This window comes from Pelodiscus sinensis, chromosome 3 (genome assembly GCF_049634645.1).
Source record: "Pelodiscus sinensis isolate JC-2024 chromosome 3, ASM4963464v1, whole genome shotgun sequence".
Classification (NCBI taxonomy): Eukaryota; Metazoa; Chordata; order Testudines; family Trionychidae; genus Pelodiscus; species Pelodiscus sinensis.
Window position 1 is genome coordinate 161417882 of NC_134713.1, and position 19736 is coordinate 161437617.

A 19736-nucleotide genomic window follows, 5' to 3' on the forward strand; every position below is an offset into this window, starting at 1 on the left:
GCTTTGGGGCTAGAGCACTCAGAGAAAAATTAGCAAGTGCTCAGCACCCATTGGCAGCTAAATTTTCCCTTTTCTTCCCCCTCTCCTCATGCCTCTCACCCATTGGAATCCCTACTTTTCCTCTTCTTCCCAGCACCTCCCACGATCAGCTATTCCACAGCATGCAAGACTCTCTAGGAGGGAGGGAAGGAGTGTGATGGGGCAGAAAGAGGCAGGGTGGGGTTGGGTAGTTGGGAGAAAGGGTGGAGTGAAGATTCTTCCTTCCCCCCCCTCCCGCCCCGGACTAGAAGGGAAGTTGGCACCTATGATTTTGCTGCTCATTATTTCATAAGGACCATGCAGGTACTCCAATGGGAAGAATTTGGGAATGTAGGCAACACACAGTTTAGGTGGAGGGCCACCACAATTTTATTCCATCTGAACCCCACAATTCACCATTTTTAGCTTTTCACTATGTTAACTTTCAGAAAGTATGTTGAGCAAAATAGGTACTGTTTGCCTTTGAATATTCCTACAGGAAAATCCACATTGGCATATATTTATTGAAGAGGTTTCTTTCATCCAAGGTGCCCATCCTCATCTGTTGAAAAACAAAGCCTCAGCCAACATGCTAAGGTTTTGCTATTCAAAAACAGCTATTTTGAACCAAGCCATTGACAATGCATAAGAATGGCCATACAGGATCAGACCAAAGGTCCATCTAGCCCAGTATCCTGTCTTCCAACAGTGGCCAATGCCTGATGCCCCAGAAGGAATGAACAGAACAGGTAATCAGCAAGTGATCCCTCTCCTGTTATCCATTTCCAGCCTCTGACAAAGAGAGGCTAGGGACACCATTCCTATCCACCCTGGCTAATAGCCATTGATGGACCAAACCTCCATAAATTTATCTAGTTCTTTATTAAACACTGTTAGTTCACAACATCTTATGGCAAGGACTCCACAGGTTGACTATGTGTTATGTGAAGAAAAACTTCCTTTTGCTGGTTTTAAACCTGCTACCTATTAATTTCATTTGGTGACCCCTAGTTCTTATGTTATGGGGTTTCCAAAGCAACAGTGGAGTTGCTTTGGAAAGCTTGGAATCATTGTATTCTGATTTTCTGCTCTCTGTTCAGAATGTCAGTATGGAGACACGTGCTTTGCATGTTGCTTACACAAGGGATTTTGAAGACTCATTCAAGAAAAATAATGCATTTTTAAAAAACCTAGCCATTTATTTACCGAGTAACTCAATCCATTACAGAATCAGTGGCCTTTAGTGATTGGCAGCCCCTAAAGGAATCTTCAGTGCAGGCGGGTGGTAGGAGCTATAGATCAAGGAGCAACTGGTTTACTGAATTTAATACTTAGTGATTAATAATACATTTTAATTAGCAGGCATTCATGCCTCAGGGCCTCTTGGTATTGTAACAGAAAAAACTAAGAACAGAATTGCAACCAAATAAAGGCAATATGCTTGGGGACGTTTTAAACCACAATAGCAAGAGCCTACAGTAATGAACCTCTCCATCTACACTTATACATTACACACAAAACCCAGTAAAATGGACACCAGAAAAGGTATGAACTATTGCCCTAATTGTGTTTTACCGCATATCAGTTGGAAGACCATTCCCTCTGCCAGCCCTCAAATGGACTGGCTGTCTATCTTTACTCCCTCTTGATATTCTATACAAATTTCTTATGAGTCCGAGATCAACTATCTGTTTTAAAAGTCATCCCACTGGGGCTAGGGCCTGTTTTAGGTTCTCACAATATTTGAGAACTCTGACAATGTGGAGTATCCCTGATAACTGCAGCAGGGCTGCTGCTCTCCTTGGGTATGTCTACACTACCCCACTAGTTCGAACTAGCGGGGTAATGTAGGCATACCGCACTTGCAAATGAAGCCCGGGATTTGAATTTCCCGGACTTCATTTGCATAAGCGGGGAGCCGCCATTTTTAAAACCCCGCTGGTTCGAACCCAGTGCAGCGCGGCTACACGGGGCACGAACTAGGTAGTTCGAACTAGGCTTCCTAGTTCGAACTACCTAGTTTGTGCCCCGTGTAGCCGCGCTGCACGGGGTTCGAACCAGCGGGGTTTTAAAAATGGCGGCTCCCTGCTTATGCAAATGAAGCCCGGGAAATTCAAATCCCGGGCTTCATTTGCAAGTGCGGTATGCCTACATTACCCTCCTAGTTCGAACTAGGAGGGTAGTGTAGACATACCCCTTGAAATTCATAGGATGGTCGTAATTTTCACAGATCTGATTCAGTATCCAGTGATGCTAAGCTGAAGGGACAGTTAAAATTCTAAATACATTTTGGACATTGTGACTCACTATATCAATCTGATTACTTCTGTTATGGTAACATCACAGGAAAGCACAAATGTCTTTAGGGAACACTCAAGTCCTATGTATTTCCAAATTGGTACAGCGTTCTTTTGGTTCTTTTTAGTCCAAATGGGACATGAAAATTAAACTTGGAAATAATCGGTACTTGATAAATTCTCAAAAGAATCATTTATACCCTTGTGTTTGGTGCACAGCATAACATCTTTTATGTATAGGTCTTGGTGGGCTGTCACTGAAATCTTGAAATGACTAAGTACACCAATATGCAACCTTCCACGTGTGTGTGTGTGTGTGTGTGTGTGTGTGTGTGTGTGTGTGTGTGTGTAAAGTGCTTTGAAATTCTCATGTGGATAAGGGCAAAAAGTTGTTTTACTTACCTTAATTTTTGTAGCAAAGAACATAATTTAAAACATAGAATCTTCTCTCTAGGACAGAATGTTATTGTCATAGTGGCAGGAGCCAATTTGCTTTTGGATTCTGAAGATCTGAAGAGGGCTGCAGATGCCATTTGCAGGGCCAAAGTGATCATCTGTCAGCTAGAAATAACACCTGCTATTTCTCTGGAAGCCCTAAAAATGGCACACTCCAGTGGAGGTAATTTATCTTTAGCATTCATCCATTACGTTAATGCTTTTACATTTTGGTTTTGGTCTCTGCAAAAGCAGTCTTTGTGGCTTCTGCAAACCATTTTAATTTCTATCACATTAGCCTGTAGGAATGATGAAACAATGACCACAACCTCATGCCACTCTAAAAACCTAAATTAAAATTTAAAATATTTCAATGTACTTTATGGCAGACAAACATCCGCTTAATCTTATTTTGTGTAAGTCTACCTTATCTAGGCTCCTTGTGCAATATTGTCTTTGACTATAATGTGTCTTGTCATCTCTAACTAAATTTTTGGAAGGTATGTTGAGAGGTTAAAAGCATAATATACTCTGGGCCGGGAGTAGGGTCATGGACCTACAGCACTATTCATTTCTGTGGTGCTTTATAAAGCATTAAAAATAATAGAGTTCCATAAAGTCTCTTTGAGTATGTTACTGATTTAGCAACAACTTCATCTGTGTTCAGTGTATTTGGCACGTTGCCACAGAATGAATATGTCACATGCTCGAATTTACATCTAATTGTTACCGTTGCCTTTCAGTGGAGATTATTTTGTGACAATAGGTTTTTACGCTGAAGAGTCATATGGATACAAGCTATCTTTTCCCCCAAGAATGGAGTGTCAGTATTGGAGGGATATTTTGTTTTGTTTGTAGCACTTTAAAGTACCCCAGCATACCTACCACAGTGATTTAAATAATACTAGGTGAAAGATTAAACAATGAGATTCAAAATTCTGTTCTGATTTCCCATTTGGAAACTGAGGCTGAAAGGTGACAGTAAATGACTTGGCCAAAGTCATGCAGCAAGTTGGTGACAGAGCTAGGATTCCTTGCTCCCAGTCGTCTGTCACCATATATTAATACCTTCAGATTAGAAGGATTCAAGGACCTGATCCTCCACTACGTTGTACCTTTTGAGGTCATCTATACGAGGGCAAGGTTGGTTTCAAATGTTATCATAGGTATAAGTGAGGGGCAAAATAAGATCTAGTAGTATTTTAGGACTGTGCACATTGGAATAAAATCCCACGTAATTATATCATAAATTCAAAATTATTTGATACAAATATGAATATTAAGAGTTTATGACTCCTTTCCATCCCTAAACTTGGTTTATCAATCATAATTTTTGGGAGACCAAGTGTTTTCCAAATTGCAATTTACATCTGTTTTGATAGTCCAACAAGATCCCCTACAGTTTCTTAACCTGGGTCCATTTCCATCCATGGAAGTCTGTCTTCTCAGCTTATTTTGGTTGCTGCTCTGAGACAGCTGTCAAACAACTCCTTCTGTCATTAGGACTCGTGCACGCAGGGCATTCTTCCAACAGAAAAACCTCATGTTGTGTGACTGCAAAATATCTTCAAAGGAGCACTTTGAAATACTCCTTTTTTTCCAAATGTGATCTACCTTAAAATTGTGAAATCTGATGGACAATGTTTTTCTGATTTCTAAATCAAAGTACATTTGAGAAATTAAACAGTGGCTGTTAATTACACATTACCCTCTTGGTGCTGTAGAGCCAGCTAGAAAACAGAGTTCAAGTTAACTGCCAAATGCCATTACCAATAATTTGCTGACATCATGTATAATAAGTTAGAAAGCTAGAACATGCTGATTGTTCTCCATTACAAAATAAAACAAAAGCTTAGAGAGTAGGAAAAAATCAATTTTTCCAAATACAAAAGGACAAAACTAGCATGAGCAGATGTTTTCTTTGAGGCCTTGAATTTAAACCTTGATAGTTTTCTAATTGTAATTATTTATAATGTTTCTGTCAGAGAGGTTCCTTTGCTTTGAAATAAATACACAAACCAGAACCAACATACATAATTTTATCAGTGGTGCTGCAGCAGCTTTTCAAGCATGCCAGTCACCTGCTGCATTGTCGTAACAAAAGGATAGGCATGGGGCAATTTGAATATGCAGTCCACAAAATTTACCTCTTAAATATTTAAACAATGATAAATGCAGGAGTAGGAGTTGTTTCTTTTAGGATAATGCAAAATTTAGCTTTTTTCCCCCCATTTTTTTTCCATGCAGATACATTTTATTTCTTGTTTTCTTTGGAAGACCTCAGTTATCCAGGGAATACCTGTACTACATGAGAGATGGGGATTTTTAAGGCCTTTACTGATTCCACTATATCCAAATGGTCAATGTAATGAAGTTGTTAAAACATCCTGAATTGTGAGCTCCTAAGTTATATGGTATTTCTGCCACTGACTCAGTATATGATCTCGATCAGATCATTTTACTTCTCTCTACCTCCTTAGGCTAAGATATAAGTCTCAGACAAAAGAGAAGTAGAGTGTTTCACTATTACATGAAAGTGTGAAAAAACAACACATTAAATAGACAAGCAAAGACTAGGGATTTGTCTACATTGCACTTGTGTCAGTAAAAACGGTTGTTGGTCAGGGATATGAAAAAAATACACATCCCAACTGACAAAAGTTTTAGTAATGAAAAACACCAGCATGGGCAGCACTTTGTCAGTGGGAGACACTCTTCTGATGACAAAACTATTTCCCCGCATTGGGGTGGTGGTTTTATTTTGTCAGCAGGAGAGCTGAGACGTGCCAGTAAAGAATAGCTACAGTACATGCCTTACAATTGCATGAGTGTAGTGGCGTAACTGTGCTGCTGTAAGGTATGCAGTGTAGACATAGCTTAGCAACCTTAGGTGGTACAATATGTCAACAAAAGACAGGATCAGCTTAGGAGTGGCGTACTTCCAAGCCTTCAGTCTGAAATCATTGAGCAATCAAACCTTTGCTAATGTGTGGGCCAACTCTCCCATAGATAACATGCTGCACATCTTCAAATGCTCTGTACAGTCAAATTTAAGTAAACGTTTTGCTTGTAAGATCGTGAAATCTTAAACCTATCTTGGCTGTCAGTTATTTCCTTTGGTTTAGCCTGGAGCGCCCTCATGTATAATGCAATACTGTATGTTAGGAAGTATACTAGACTATTTTTGTTTAACAGATGCATATCCAGATGCCTCAAATTTCTGTTTTGGATTATGTACTTTTTTTGTGTTTTAATTAAAAGGAATAAGAAAAAGGGGTTGAGGATGTATGGAAGCCTAAAACCCCTCTGTTTCCATTCAATGACTTATTTGTATTGGTATTGCAGAGTACATGTAATAGAAAATGTTGGTTTTCTCTGATTGTTAAAGATTCCATGGCAGTTTGTAAAAGAGCAAAGATGTTAACCTCTGATCTATCCTAATTATACTCTGGCTTGAGTAACTATATTCAATGTGCATAATTTCCCTTGGAAGTTTGACTCAAATACTGTATTCCTCCTTTTAACTGCTGACTAATGTTGCTATGTGCTGTAAAACTGCTGACATGTCCCTTCCGAGAGATGCTCCATTTCAGTGGTGAGTGCAGTTCCTCCTGTGTTTGAAAAGTTTGTGAGGATCCCAAAGTAACTGGGAGATGATGGATAATATAAAATAGGAGTTCGTATCCAGCCTATTAATGTTGTATTGAAGGAGAATTGTGATGCAGTTCACTATGAATGGAAAGTACTATAGGTTGGTCTGCTGGCACAATCTATTATTAACGTTGCGTGATACTTCCTGTTACAAGATCCCAGTTTTCATTACTTATAACTTGGTCAAACTTTTAGCCATTTAGGGTAAAATTTCCATGCAAGGTGCCACTTCCAGCTGAATTTTTTTTGAAAAATGTCTGCCAAATTGCTACAGGTAAGAATGAGGCTAGAGGAGAACACATTGTTTTGATCATGTTAAAAAAATTCTGGCAATCTTGTGTTTGAGAAGTTCTGATAACCCTCTTCTTTGGATTAGCCACTGGAAATGTGGTAAGGAAGTGGACTTTGTGTCCGGGATCTTCCTTTGGAAAAAATAACAGTTTATTCATGCTTAGTAAAGACTTGCTATAGCTTCATAGTCTATCCACATCAGTCACGCTCCAGCTGGAAGTCTGCTCGGCTTTCCTTATAATTCCTGTTCCTAGTTGCTCCAGGCCAGGCTGGGCAAGCTCACTGGGACTGGGTGAACGATGAAGATTGGGAGTGGTGGGAGAAAGATTAAGACTGGAAGCTCAGATTTGTAAAACCCACTGGCAAAGTGTCCCATCCCCTTTTATTGCTGATCCACATAAAGGATAACACCATATTACTGCTATTCGTTACTCTCTTAGCCCAAATGGCAGAGGTCTGTGCAGTAGATCTAAAAAATCTAGTCCTGCTGAGTAGATCAGGAAATTAAATACAAAAGCACGATGTTGGTAGAGCATATTTAACATGGCAAAGACAAGCACTCCAAGTTAAGAAATACTACAGAAAGATATATATATATATATATATATATATATATATATATATATATATATATATATATATATATATAGACTGTATCATAATTTAGATGCACAAGGGAGCTGAATTAAGGCTGTAGAGGCAAGCCTAATTCTAGCATTTCCTAGACAAGAGATTTGTGAGTGCTTAATCTTGCAACTTCAGTAACATACTTGTAATGTAGTTGTTTTGTATGCAACAGTGTTTTCAAATGATAAGAAAATAGAGAGGAATTGTGAAGTTGAAGAATAGTCACTGGCCAAAATTTTCAAACCTGAATGTCTAAAGTTCAGCTTCCACATTTATATTTATTCATATTCCTGAAGTTTCAGATCACCTGAGGCTTCCATTCAAATAAATGGGATTCATAAATGCTGGTTAGAAATTCAGGCTGGTTATGCACAGGTGCCTAAACGTAGTTTTAAAAGCTGGATTTCAAAGCTAAAAAACATTTACCACTGATTATAAGTACATTTTCTCACATAAGATGTTATGTTTCACATGGAAGAAGGGAGGCTCTTAAGGCTAAGGAACAGATATACTAAGCTGGAGATGCAGGGCAAGGGATCCATAGACTTCTGTGTTACACTGAGTAAGTCCCTGACACTCTACAGATAGGGCCAGTGGCGGCCCGTCAATACAGGCGACCTGCGCGGTTGCCTAGGGTGCCAAGATAAATGGCCATTGAGGGCTTTGGAAGCAGGGGCGCTGATTGTGCATTTCGCCAAGGGCGCTAGTTACTGGCAGCTCGTCTAGGGCAAACTTTCTCTAGTGTAGACTTGGCCTGAGCTTTGTTTAAGTAAATTCAAAGGCAAGTCACTAAAGGTATTAGCTAACACACTTTGACAGGTTTTAACCAAGACATCATTTTTACCAGCTGTACTAGCATTGAAACATTAGCTAACACCTCCTAACTCTTTTAAATTGTAGTCTAGACAAAGCCTTCGTCATTCTGTGTCTGAGTTTCCTCATATGTAAAATGAAGATTATAATGTTTACCTTCCTCCCGAGAAGTTCTGAGGCTAAATCAGTATTAGTAAACCTCATTAAAATACTCCTAGGGAGACACTCCACAAATGAAATTATTTATATTAGATATCTAACTAGCTCTGTCCCCCATCCAATATATGAGCATCTTTTGTCACCCAGCCTCATTGCTCCCGCTAGCTCCCTGGGGGTTGGACTCAATTACCTTGTGAGGTCTCTTCCAGCCCTATGATTCTATGATATCTAAATTTAGATGGTTTTTTTTTAGTTAAAAAATCTTTTGAATGCAGCTTGAATCTTGCCTATTGCTCGCCTTTCATTTTCTTCTAAAAGCAGATAAATATCAATGGGGGGGTATATATTTATCTGTAATACAATTAACAAAGGTTGTATGTACTGTGAGAAAGCAGGGTTTTGCTGCATTTTGTGTGTCTAAGTAGCTTGCATATCCGTAGGGAATAGATAAGGAGCTGACATTGTATTTGTTCTAATAGGGAATTTGAGGTTCCCGGCTATAGGTTGTAAATGTTTTATGCATAAATGCCATTGATTTAGACAACTTCTTTCCATTCTGTTGCAGTGAAGACTCTGTTTAATCCTGCTCCAGCTCTTGCTGAACTAGATCCACAATTTTACACCCATTCTGACATCTTCTGCTGCAACGAAAGTGAGGTAATGGCCAGTTGTCATGTTAGAGAATAATGATATGGACAGCGAAATGTAAAAGGGACTCTGTCCCCAGCAGTATATCACATGAGGAATCAACCCATGTTCTGGAGACTTCTCTCTCAAACACTGTGGAGGCAACAGATTTGTCCCCAAAGCAGCAGCCAATGAGGAAGGAGGAATACTTTCCTTTGGTGTTGATAACACTCAAAGTAGAATTAATGGGTTCAGTAAGAGCTTGAGGTCAGCCCTTCAAGAGCCATAAACTGGTTTACCAAGATGAGAGAGGATGAGTGAATGGGCAATCTGTAAATGAGACACTCTTAAAATGTGTTTTGCTTTAAATGGTACATATTAAAATAGATCCTCACTCCAGCCCTGTCTTCCTTCTGTGTGAGTAATGGGAATTCCATTAGATACAGCATTGTGGGGCTTTTAACCTGTCTTGTCAGAGATGGTTTATACATGCTGCAGCTGAGATGGTACAAGTAGCTCTGTATGTCCCTACTTGTTAGCTACCTTTTCAGTGCATATGAACTGCTGCTTCCAGTGTATAAAAGGGAAGCCCTCCATTTTTCCACTTTGTCAATTTCCATGATTTTCTCTCCTTTCCCCATTCTCTCTCTCTGCCATTGTCAGGATATTTATCCAAAAATAAGTGATTGTGTCTCAGGAAATAAAGTGGTGTCAGTGTCACACAAGGCCCTTTTCTGAGTTTGCCTCTGTATATTATTATTGCTGTTGCTATGGTTTTCTCCCTTTTTATCAGAAATGTGTGAGGATCAACCAGCAAGTAAAAATATAGTTGTTAAGAGATCCCGGGTGAACATGATTTGATATGTCTTAGAGGTTTTGGAGAAATCATGACTCAGCTTGTTGTAGGATCACCATCCAAACATCCTTGGCTGTGGGTTGTTCATTAAGACACAGTCTCTTATGAAATTTTTGCTAAAACCAATGCCCAGGTGGCTCATAAACCAAGGCATAAGCTAACTAAGAAACAGTTTAGGGGCTCGTATATGAAGGGCCTCTAAAACAGAAAAACTGACTCCATTTCCAATTTTATCAAAATAAAGGAGATATGGGAAAATAAATTTCTCTCTAAAGATAGACCTTTTTGTTCAAATATGACAAAACTATACACATCTGGCTATACAAGTATCCTTACCCTACTTTTATCCTTCATTAATTGTTCATTATTGGAAGTCAGGAGGCCAGGGCTAAGAAAAAAAAATTGAACTTGTAAAATTAGGATTTCTATGAGTAAGTTTGGTATCAGTCTCCTAAGACAGTGTTTTGTTTGCCAGCTGACTGTGCCTTCATTACTCATTTAAATAAATAAATGAAGTAAACAAATAAATGAGTAATCTCACTGCCGATAAAATCAGGAAAAATGTGAGGTCGAACACACAGTGTCATGAAGCAATCCTGCCAAGCTCATACATGTATGGGACTCATCATAGGACTGACGCCATGTATAGCTTCCCCCTTTGCTGGTAGTAGCCAGAAGGTCACCATGTTTTGTTTACAGTTCAGTATATTCAATTGTGTAGCGCCTTCACTCCTGTTTTCCTTTGTTTTTCTTAAGTGTTAGTGTGATCTTTCTTTTTTGATCTATACATACATATAATTGTGCATTGCACATGCTACTTTTTGTTTCATGCGCTATTCATGTACCATGCTGGCAGCTGCTTCTGGCTGCAGGACCAGCCCACATTTTGGCACCTTAGGTGGGGAGCTCAAATGACGCCCCCATGTCCCCTTGCTTGGGCCAAAACTTTGAAAGGTCTCAGTTCTGCCTTCTTCCTGTTCTACTCCTCTCATGGTACTATATATGCACCAGCAGCAGACACAATTTTCTACACTGTGGGTCCAAGTGGCGCTTCCCCCCCTCCCCCACAGTCTGGCACTTGAGGCAACTGCATCAGTTCGCCTCATGGTAAGGCCAGCCCTGCCTGGCTGTGAAGCTGTAATATCTCCAGCCATAGCATTTCCTGTCTGTGGTCTTTTAGCCCTACTAGGAGCAGAGTTGGGAGTAGTACAGCCACATGGCTGGGAAGAGCTGCCGGCATAGGGTGCTGGCTCCCAAGAGTAACGAGACACACTTCTCTCTGTTTGCTGCAGTATCTCTTGGGAGTAGAGCCCTTCAGATCAACAGATACCAGTGTCAATCTGCAGATATCCACATCCATGGGTAGACATTTGTATGTGTAGGGCTCTATTGTTTGTGTTATGGACTTAGGGCAAGTGGATCTTGAAGAGAAAAGAATTGTGTCTTTCCTCCATCAGGTTCAGGAATCTTCACTGTATTTTTATAACTTCAGAGGGGTAGCTGAGTTAGTCTGTAACTGGAAAAACTTAAAAAACAACAAATAGTTTTGCAGCACTATTTGTTGTATATCTATAGTGTGCCAAAAGAAAAATCCCAACAATCCTCTGTTTTGTAGTGAAAATTAAATAGGATTAAACGTTTATAAATATGTATTTATATATAATCTGGATAAATTTGTATTTCTCTAACAAATTAATCAAACTTTTTTCATTTATTCATATGAAAAGAAGGATAATTTTCCTTTTTCATGGTGTAAAAACAATTATATATCCTCTGTTGTTTTCCTGTGAGAACATAACTATTTCATGTTTATATATTCTTTGTTCTTTCTGTGAAAATAATAAGATTATTTTTTTTATCTTAAGGGCCTCTTACATTTGAGATAGCTTTGGTCCTCATTGTGTCATAATCTGGCCATGCCCTTAAGTCATCAACTCTAGAACTGCTAGAGTTCTGGGGACTCTCCGGGTATGTCTAGACTACATGACTCCGTCGACGGAGCCATATAGATTTGTTGTTTTGGCAAAGGCAAATGAAGCCGCGATTTAAATGATCACAGCTTCATTTAAATTTACATGGCTGCCGCGCTGAGCCGACAAACAGCTGATCAGCTGTTTGTCCGCTCAGCGCGCTAGTCTGGACGCTCCCCTGCCAACATCAAAGCCCTTTGTCAGCAGCCCCGGTAAACCTCATCCCACAAGGAATAACGGGGCTGCCGACAAAGGGCTTTGATGTCGGCAGGGGAGCGTCCAGACTAGCGCGCTGAGCGGACAAACAGCTGATCAGCTGTTTGTCGGCTCAGCGCAGCAGCCATGTAAATTTAAATGAAGCCGCGATTATTTAAATCGTGGCTTCATTTGCCTTTGCCTACAACCCTAATCTACATGGCGCCATCGATGGAGCCATGTAGTCTAGACACAGCCTCAGTGACCCGCCAGTAGTACCCATTTTGATGCAGGTCTGTTAAGTTAGCCTGCATTACAGCATTTAGACATCTGCAAAGTATTCAGACCTTTCCAGTCATTGTGGCAAGAGTCTGGGGGCTGATTTTCCAGTTCAACTGGCAGTGACATCTCTTATGGCTCAGATGAATCTAACAGCCATCACAACTCAGCTACATGAGATGATGGAGAATGTTCCAAGCCAGACTGTAATTGTTTCTTCCCAGGTGATTCGCAGAGCAGACACTTGGAGTTCTCTGAAAGCTTTATTGCCTGGCTCTCCCTTAGGCCATTAATCCAAGAGTTCCCTAGTAGTGCTGTAAGACCTATTTTTGGACTGGGATCAGCCCAGCTCTCCCACCCCTCTCGTTCACTTCAAGGTTGTTTGTTTGTTTGTTTTCAGGATGTCACTGTTTACTCTTTGTCTGTTGGGATTTTATCCCCTAGTTGTTAAATACAAAAACTTGTTTCTTTATTACTACCCTATCCCAACACGAATGTTGACGTTTTCCCTATGTTACAGTTTATTGCTACAATGTCAGCTTTCACAGAGACATCCTTTGAGATTTTTAGTTTGCTGGAGTAGGGGTATGTTTTTACCACCATTTGGAGAAAAGAAAATTATGTCCTTTCTAGAAGAAATACAAGTGTATAATTATAATAGATCCCCTCTCTCACACACACTGCCTGCAGAGTTGGGGGTCCAGTTGGCATTCTTTATGCTTCATACTATTTGCTTTAAAAAGGAACAGTTGGAGATGAGGGCTCACACTATCCCCTCAGCAAGTATAGACACAAGACATCTGCTGGTCAGGAGGTTTATTAATTTAAAAATGCTAAATTTATGGAAACTCCTTCTTGTGACATTCTGGGGTGCAGACCCAAGAGTGATACCTTGTTAATGCACTTTTGGAGAATGAGAAATACAGGTAGATCATTTTCATCATAACATAATATTTATAAAAGTAACCTTTTGCACATCACGATGAAATCCATTTCCTTACCAGAAGTAAAGTAATCATCTGTATCTTCCTTCAAGCCATCCATGCATGCTGATTTGTCATAGTTAGAATTGCTTTTCTGGGATGAACATTTGTCAGAGTTTTCTTTGTTTAAGAAAACAGAAGCAGTTGAAGCATTTTTTTTTCTCCTGTCGGAAATTTAAAAAGTATTTCATATCAGTACGTTTTTATTTAGCAATTGTTCTATATCCACGTTCCATATGTTTTCAGTTTCCTGTTATGACTTCCTTAAATTTCAAATCACTTTAATATATGCATTTGAAGGTTTTGGTAAGTAGATTTATGTACATATATCTCTACCAGAGCCATCAATCATGTACAAAAATATGTCCCATAATGGCAGCCGTATATCAGTTACATATTTCACAGCTTTGTGTTGTAATTGGGGGGATGAGGAAGACAGTGTGCAAATTATCTCAGTCACTCTGTTGGCTGTTTTAGTCTGTTGGCTGTTTTAGTGGAGTTACGTCAGATTTTCACTAATGTAATTGAAAAAATGTGGCTCAGTAGTTCTTGTCTGAGACCTCTGTTTGAAGATAACATTAACGAGAAATATTTAACTTTGGTGCAAATCCCAATTCAGACAATGCCAGCACAGTATATATCTGTCTTTTTCTTTTTGTATAATATAATGTATTACATCCAAAACAAAATTGATCATTCAAAAGCTAGAAAAGGCCTGAGTTAAGATTACCAGTGCAATATTAGTTTGGCCATCATATACATATGATGTTACAGTCTAATGACATGATTACATACTAGTTTTTTGACAGGATCTCTAGCTCATTCAGTGGTTACAATTTGTAACAAAGTCACATCATTTTGCAGAGTCTGGCAGCAACATAGTGATAGAGATGTAGCCGTGTTAGTCTGGGGTAGCTGAAGCAAAATGCAGGACAATGTAGCACTTTAAAGACTAACAAGATGGTTTATTAGATGATGAGCTTTCGTGGGCCAGACCCACTTCCTCAGATCAAATAGTGGAAGAAAGTAGTCACAACCATATATACCAAAGGATACAATTAAAAAAAATGAACAAATATGAAAAGGACAAATCACATTGCAGAACAGGAGGGGGACGCGGGGTGGGGGAAGGAAGGAAGGTAAGTGTCTGTGAATTGATGATATTAGAGGTAGGGAGAGTGGGATGTTTGTGAGTTAATGGTATTAGAGGTGATAATTGGGGAAACTATCTTGGTAATGGGTGAGATAGTTCAAATGTTTGTTGAGTCCTTTTTGGAAAGTGTCGAATTTTAACATGAATGACAGTTCAGAGGATTCCCTTTCAAGTGCAGATGTAAAAGGTCTTTGTAGCAGAATGCAGGTGGTTAAGTCATTGAGAGAGTGTCCTTTCGGGTTAAAATGGCAAGAAACTGTTTTCTCTTTGTAATCTTGTCTGATATCTGTTTTGTGGGCATTAATCCTTTGGCGAAGTGTCTGAGATGTTTGTCCAATGTTCATAGCAGACGGACAATTTCGGCACATGATAGCATAGATTATATTTCTGGATGCGCAGGAATATGTGTTCTTGATCTTATAACTCACTTGGTTAGGTCCAATAATGGTATCAGCAGAATGAATATGTGGACAAAGCTGGCAACGGGGTTTGTTGCAAGGGAAGGTACCAGGGTTGGTATTAGTGTGGTATGTCCTGTGGTGGTTGGTAAGAATCATCTTGAGGTTAGGTGGTTGTCTATAGGAGACTATGGGTCTGTCTCCCAGAGCCTCTTTGAGTATGGTATCCTGTTCCAATATAGGCTGTAGTTTATTGATAATGTGTTGGACAGGTTTAAGTTGGGGGTTGTAGGTGATGACAAGTGGTGTTCTATTGTTGGTTTTCTTGGGTCTGTCTTGAAGTAGATGGTTTCTAGGTATTTGTCTGGCTCTTTCGAAAGATGATTCTTACCAACCACCACAGGACATACCACACTAATACCAACCCTGGTACCTTCCCTTGCAACAAACCCCGTTGCCAGCTTTGTCCACATATTCATTCTGCTGATACCATTATTGGACCTAACCAAGTGAGTTATAAGATCAAGAACACATATTCCTGCGCATCCAGAAATATAATCTATGCTATCATGTGCCGAAAGTGTCCGTCTGCTATGTACATTGGACAAACATCTCAGACACTTCGCCAAAGGATTAATGCCCACAAAACAGATATCAGACAAGATCACAAAGAGAAAACAGTTTCTTGCCATTTTAACCCGAAAGGACACTCTCTCAATGACTTAACCACCTGCATTCTGCTACAAAGACCTTTTAAATCTGCACTTGAAAGGGAATCCTCTGAACTGTCATTCATGTTAAAATTCGACACTTTCCAAAAAGGACTCAACAAACATTTGAACTATCTCACCCATTACCAAGATAGTTTCCCCAATTATCACCTCTAATACCATTAACTCACAAACATTCCACTCTCCCTACCTCTAATATCATCAATTCACAGACACTTACCTTCCTTCCTTCCCCCCCCCCCGTGTCCCCCTCCTGTTCTGCAATGTGATTTGTCCTTTTCATATTTGTTCATTTTTTTTAATTGTATCCTTTGGTATATATGGTTGTGACTACTTTCTTCCACTATTTGATCTGAGGAAGTGGGTCTGGCCCACGAAAGCTCATCATCTAATAAACCATCTTGTTAGTCTTTAAAGTGCTACATTGTCCTGCATTTGGCAGCAACATGGTATTAGGCTTCAAACCAAGTTAAAAGTTGATAAAACAGTTGTGCAGTCCAATTTGTTATATGAGTGCGAAACCTGGACCTGTGACAAGCATCATATCAAACTTCTAGATAAGTCCCACTTACAACATCTGTATTTCATCCATCACATCAAATGGGAAGACAAAGTTCTCAGGAACAAGGTTCTGGAAGGCAGCCACCGTACCAGGATTGAAGCAATGCTCATCACATCACAGTTATGTTGGGCTGGTCACGTGTGGAGGATGGATGACACCAGAATGTCAAAGCATTTGCTCTGTGGTGAACTGAAAGTGCCTAAACATACACAAGGCAATCAGAAGAAACACTTGAAGGACACACTGAAGCATAGCTTGAAGCAATGCAGCAGTGATGCTGACAGCTGGAAGTTATCAACAACAGACAGATCACACAGGGAAGCAGCAGTTAGTGATGGTGTTAATTCAAGACTAATTTTAATGGTGTTAATTCAAGACTAACTGCTATCCTGTTTATTGCGTTGAGTGTAAAATGTATGATTACCTGCCCTGTGGGCGGGTGGCATGTGTGTACACCCGTTGCAAGGAGCTCCTGACCCTCAGAGACCGAGTTCAGGCTTTGGAGGCCAGAGTGGCTGAACTGGAGGAGCTAAGGGAGGCAGAGAGCTATGTTGATGAGACTTTCCGGGACACTGTAGTAGTGTCCTACCTCCAGTTTGAGAGCCCCAGTGCTCTTACGGAGGATGAAAGTCTCAGGGGAACAGAGCATTCAGTGGGAGCAGAGGGAAACCATCCCATAGTTGGGACCCTCCTTCCAGAGGATGTTGCGGTATCCTCTCGCACTGAGGATACCTCTGAGGGGCAGGGAACGCCAGTTGTTAGGAAGAGGCAGGTGTTAGTAGTGGGTGATTCAGTCGTTAGAAGAGATGTCCTGGAGGCCAAATTTAGGTTGCTAGGAAAGAGACTGAAATCCAGGATGTCTATGGTGGCATTCTTGGAAATGCTTCCAGTTCCATGCACAGGGCCAGGTAGGCAGGCAGAGCTTCAGAGTCTCAATGCATGGATGAGACGATGGTGTAGGGAGGAAGGGTTTAGATTTATTAGGAACTGGGGACTTTTGGGTGAGGGGGAGCCTATGCAGGAAGGATGGGCTCCACCTAAACCAGGGTGGAACTAGACTGCTGGCACTAAACATTAAAAAGGCCGTAGATCAGTTTTTACACTAGGAGATGGGGGAAAGCCGATTGGTGTGGAGAAGCACGTAAATCGGATGGAGACTTCTCTTAGAAGAGAATCCATTGATAGAGATTCTCTAGGCTGTAGTCAGAAAGAGAGGAGGGGAGAGGACAAGCAATGGGCCAGAGCAGACAAATAACCGCATATAAAGGAATCCAGTGCATCAGGGAAGGGCAGACAATTAAACAGTGGCAATTTTTTAAAGTGCTTCTACACAAATGCTAACTAATAAGATGGGAGTCTAACTAATAAGATGGGTGAACTAGAGTACCTCGTATTAAAAGAGGAGATTGACATAATAGGCATCACTGAAACCTGGTGGAATGAAGAAAATGTGTGGGACACAATCATACCGGGATATAAAATATATCGGAAGGATAGAGCAGGCCCTATGGGTGGTGGAGTGGCACTGTATGTGAAAGATAACGTAGAATCAAATGAAATAAAAATCTTGAATGAATCACCATGTTCAATAGAATCGCTATGGATAGTAATTCCATGCTCCAATAATAAGAATTTAGCAGTAGGGATATATCGACCATCTGACCAGGACAGTGATACTGACATTGAAATGCTAAGGGAGATTAGAGAGGCTACCAAAATAATTAACTCTATAATAATGGGGGATTTTAATTATCCCCATATTGACTGGGTACATGTCATCTCAGGAAGAGAAGCAGAGATAAAATTTCTCAATGGCTTAAATGACTGCTTCTTGCAGCAGCTGGTACAGGAACCCACAAGGGGAGAGGCAATTCTCGATTTAGTCCAGAGTGGAGCACAGGATCAGGTCCAAGAGATAACTATTACAGGACCGCTTGGGAATAGTGACCATAATATAATAACATTTAACATTCCTGTGGTGGGAAGAACACCTCAGCTGTCCTGCACCCAGGCATTTAATTTCAAAAAGGGGAATTACGCAAAAATGAGGAGGTTAGTTAAACAGAAATTAAAAAGCACAGTGACTAGAGCCAAATCCCTGCAAGCTGCATGGAAACTTTTTAAAGACACCATAATAGAGGCCCAACTTAAATGTATATCCCAAATTTAAAAACATAGCAAGAGACCTAAAAAAGAGTCATCGTAGCTTAACCAACATGTAAAAGAAGCAGTGAGGGACAAAAAGGCATCTTTCAAGAAGTAGAAGTCCAATCTGAGTGAGATAAATAGAAAGGAACATAAACATTGTCAAATCAAGTGTAAAAATGTAATAAGAAAAGCAAAAAAAAAAAAAGATTTTGAGGAACAGCTAGCCAAAAACTCAAAAAGAAATAGCAAAATGTTTTTTAAGTACATTAGAAGCAGGAAGCCTGCTAAAAAACCAGTGGGTCCCCTAGACGATCGAGATATAAAAGGAGCAGTCAAGGACAATAAAGTCATTGCGGAGAAACTAAATGATTTCTTTGCTTCAGTCTTCATCCCAAATCTGCACCGTCCTTTGTGGGTGATAAATCTGAGGAACTGTCCTGGATTGAAGTGTCATTAGAGGAGGTTTTGGAACAAATAGAAAAACTTAATGTTAACAAAGCACCGGGACTGGATGGCATTCATCCCAGGGTTCTAAAAGAACTCAAATGGAAAATAGCAAAACTATTATCTGTGGTTTGTAACCTATCCTTTAAATTGGCTTCCGTACCTGATGACTGGAAGGTAGCTAACGCGACACCAATATTTAAAAAGGGCTCTAGAGGCGATCCTGTCAGTTATAGACCGGTAAGTCTAACTTCAGTACCAGGTAAATTAGTCGAAACAATAGTAAAGAATAAAATTGTCAGGCACGTAGAAAAACATAATTTGTTGGACAAAAGTCAACATGGTTTCTGTAAAGGGAAATCATGTTTTACTAATCTATTAGAGTTCTTTGAGGGGGTTAACAAACATGCAGGCAAGGGGGATCCAAAAGATACAGTATGCTTAGATTTTCAGAAAGCCTTTGACAAGGTCCCTCACCAAAGGCTCTTGTGTAAATTACATTGTCATGGGATAAGATGGAAGGTCCTTTCATGAATTGAGAACTGGTTAAAAGACAGGAAACAAAGGGTAGGAATAAATGGTAAATTTTCAGAATGGAGAGGGGTAACTAGTGGTGTCCCCCAAGGGTCAGTCCTGGGACCAATCCTGTTCAACTTATTCATAAATGATCTGGAAAAAGGGGTAAGCAGTGAGGTGGTAAAGTTTGAAGATGATACTAAACTGTTTAAGATAGTCAAGACAGAAGCAGATTGTGAAGAACTTCAAAAAGATCTCATCAAACTGAGTGACTGGGCAACAAAATGGCAAATGAAATTTAATGTGGATAAGTGTAAAGTAATGCACATTGGAAAAAATAACCCCAACTATACGTACAGTATGATGGGGGCTAATTTGGCTACAAATCAGGAAAGAGATCTTGGCATTATCATGGATAGTTCTCTGAAAACTTCCACACAATGTGCAGCGGTGGTCAAAAAGGCAAATTTGATGTTAGGAATTATTAAGAAAGGGATAGAGAACAAGATACAGAATATCTTACTGCCCCTGTATAAAACTATGGTACGCCCACATCTTGAATACTGTGTACAGATGTGGTCTC

At 40.0% G+C, this 19736-nt stretch overlaps 1 protein-coding gene across 4 annotated transcripts in view; it reads left to right on the forward strand.

Moving 5' to 3' along the window:
• The window catches only part of RBKS (ribokinase), a 129439-nt gene that overhangs the window by 72764 nt on the left and 36939 nt on the right, over nucleotides 1–19736 (forward strand). For all 4 annotated transcript variants that reach the window (XM_075925378.1, XM_075925376.1, XM_075925375.1 and 1 more), the window contains exons 5-6: nucleotides 2770–2934; nucleotides 8857–8948. In XM_075925378.1, coding sequence (XP_075781493.1) covers nucleotides 2770–2934; nucleotides 8857–8948 — 257 coding nt within the window. The remainder of the gene's footprint in view (nucleotides 1–2769; nucleotides 2935–8856; nucleotides 8949–19736) is intronic.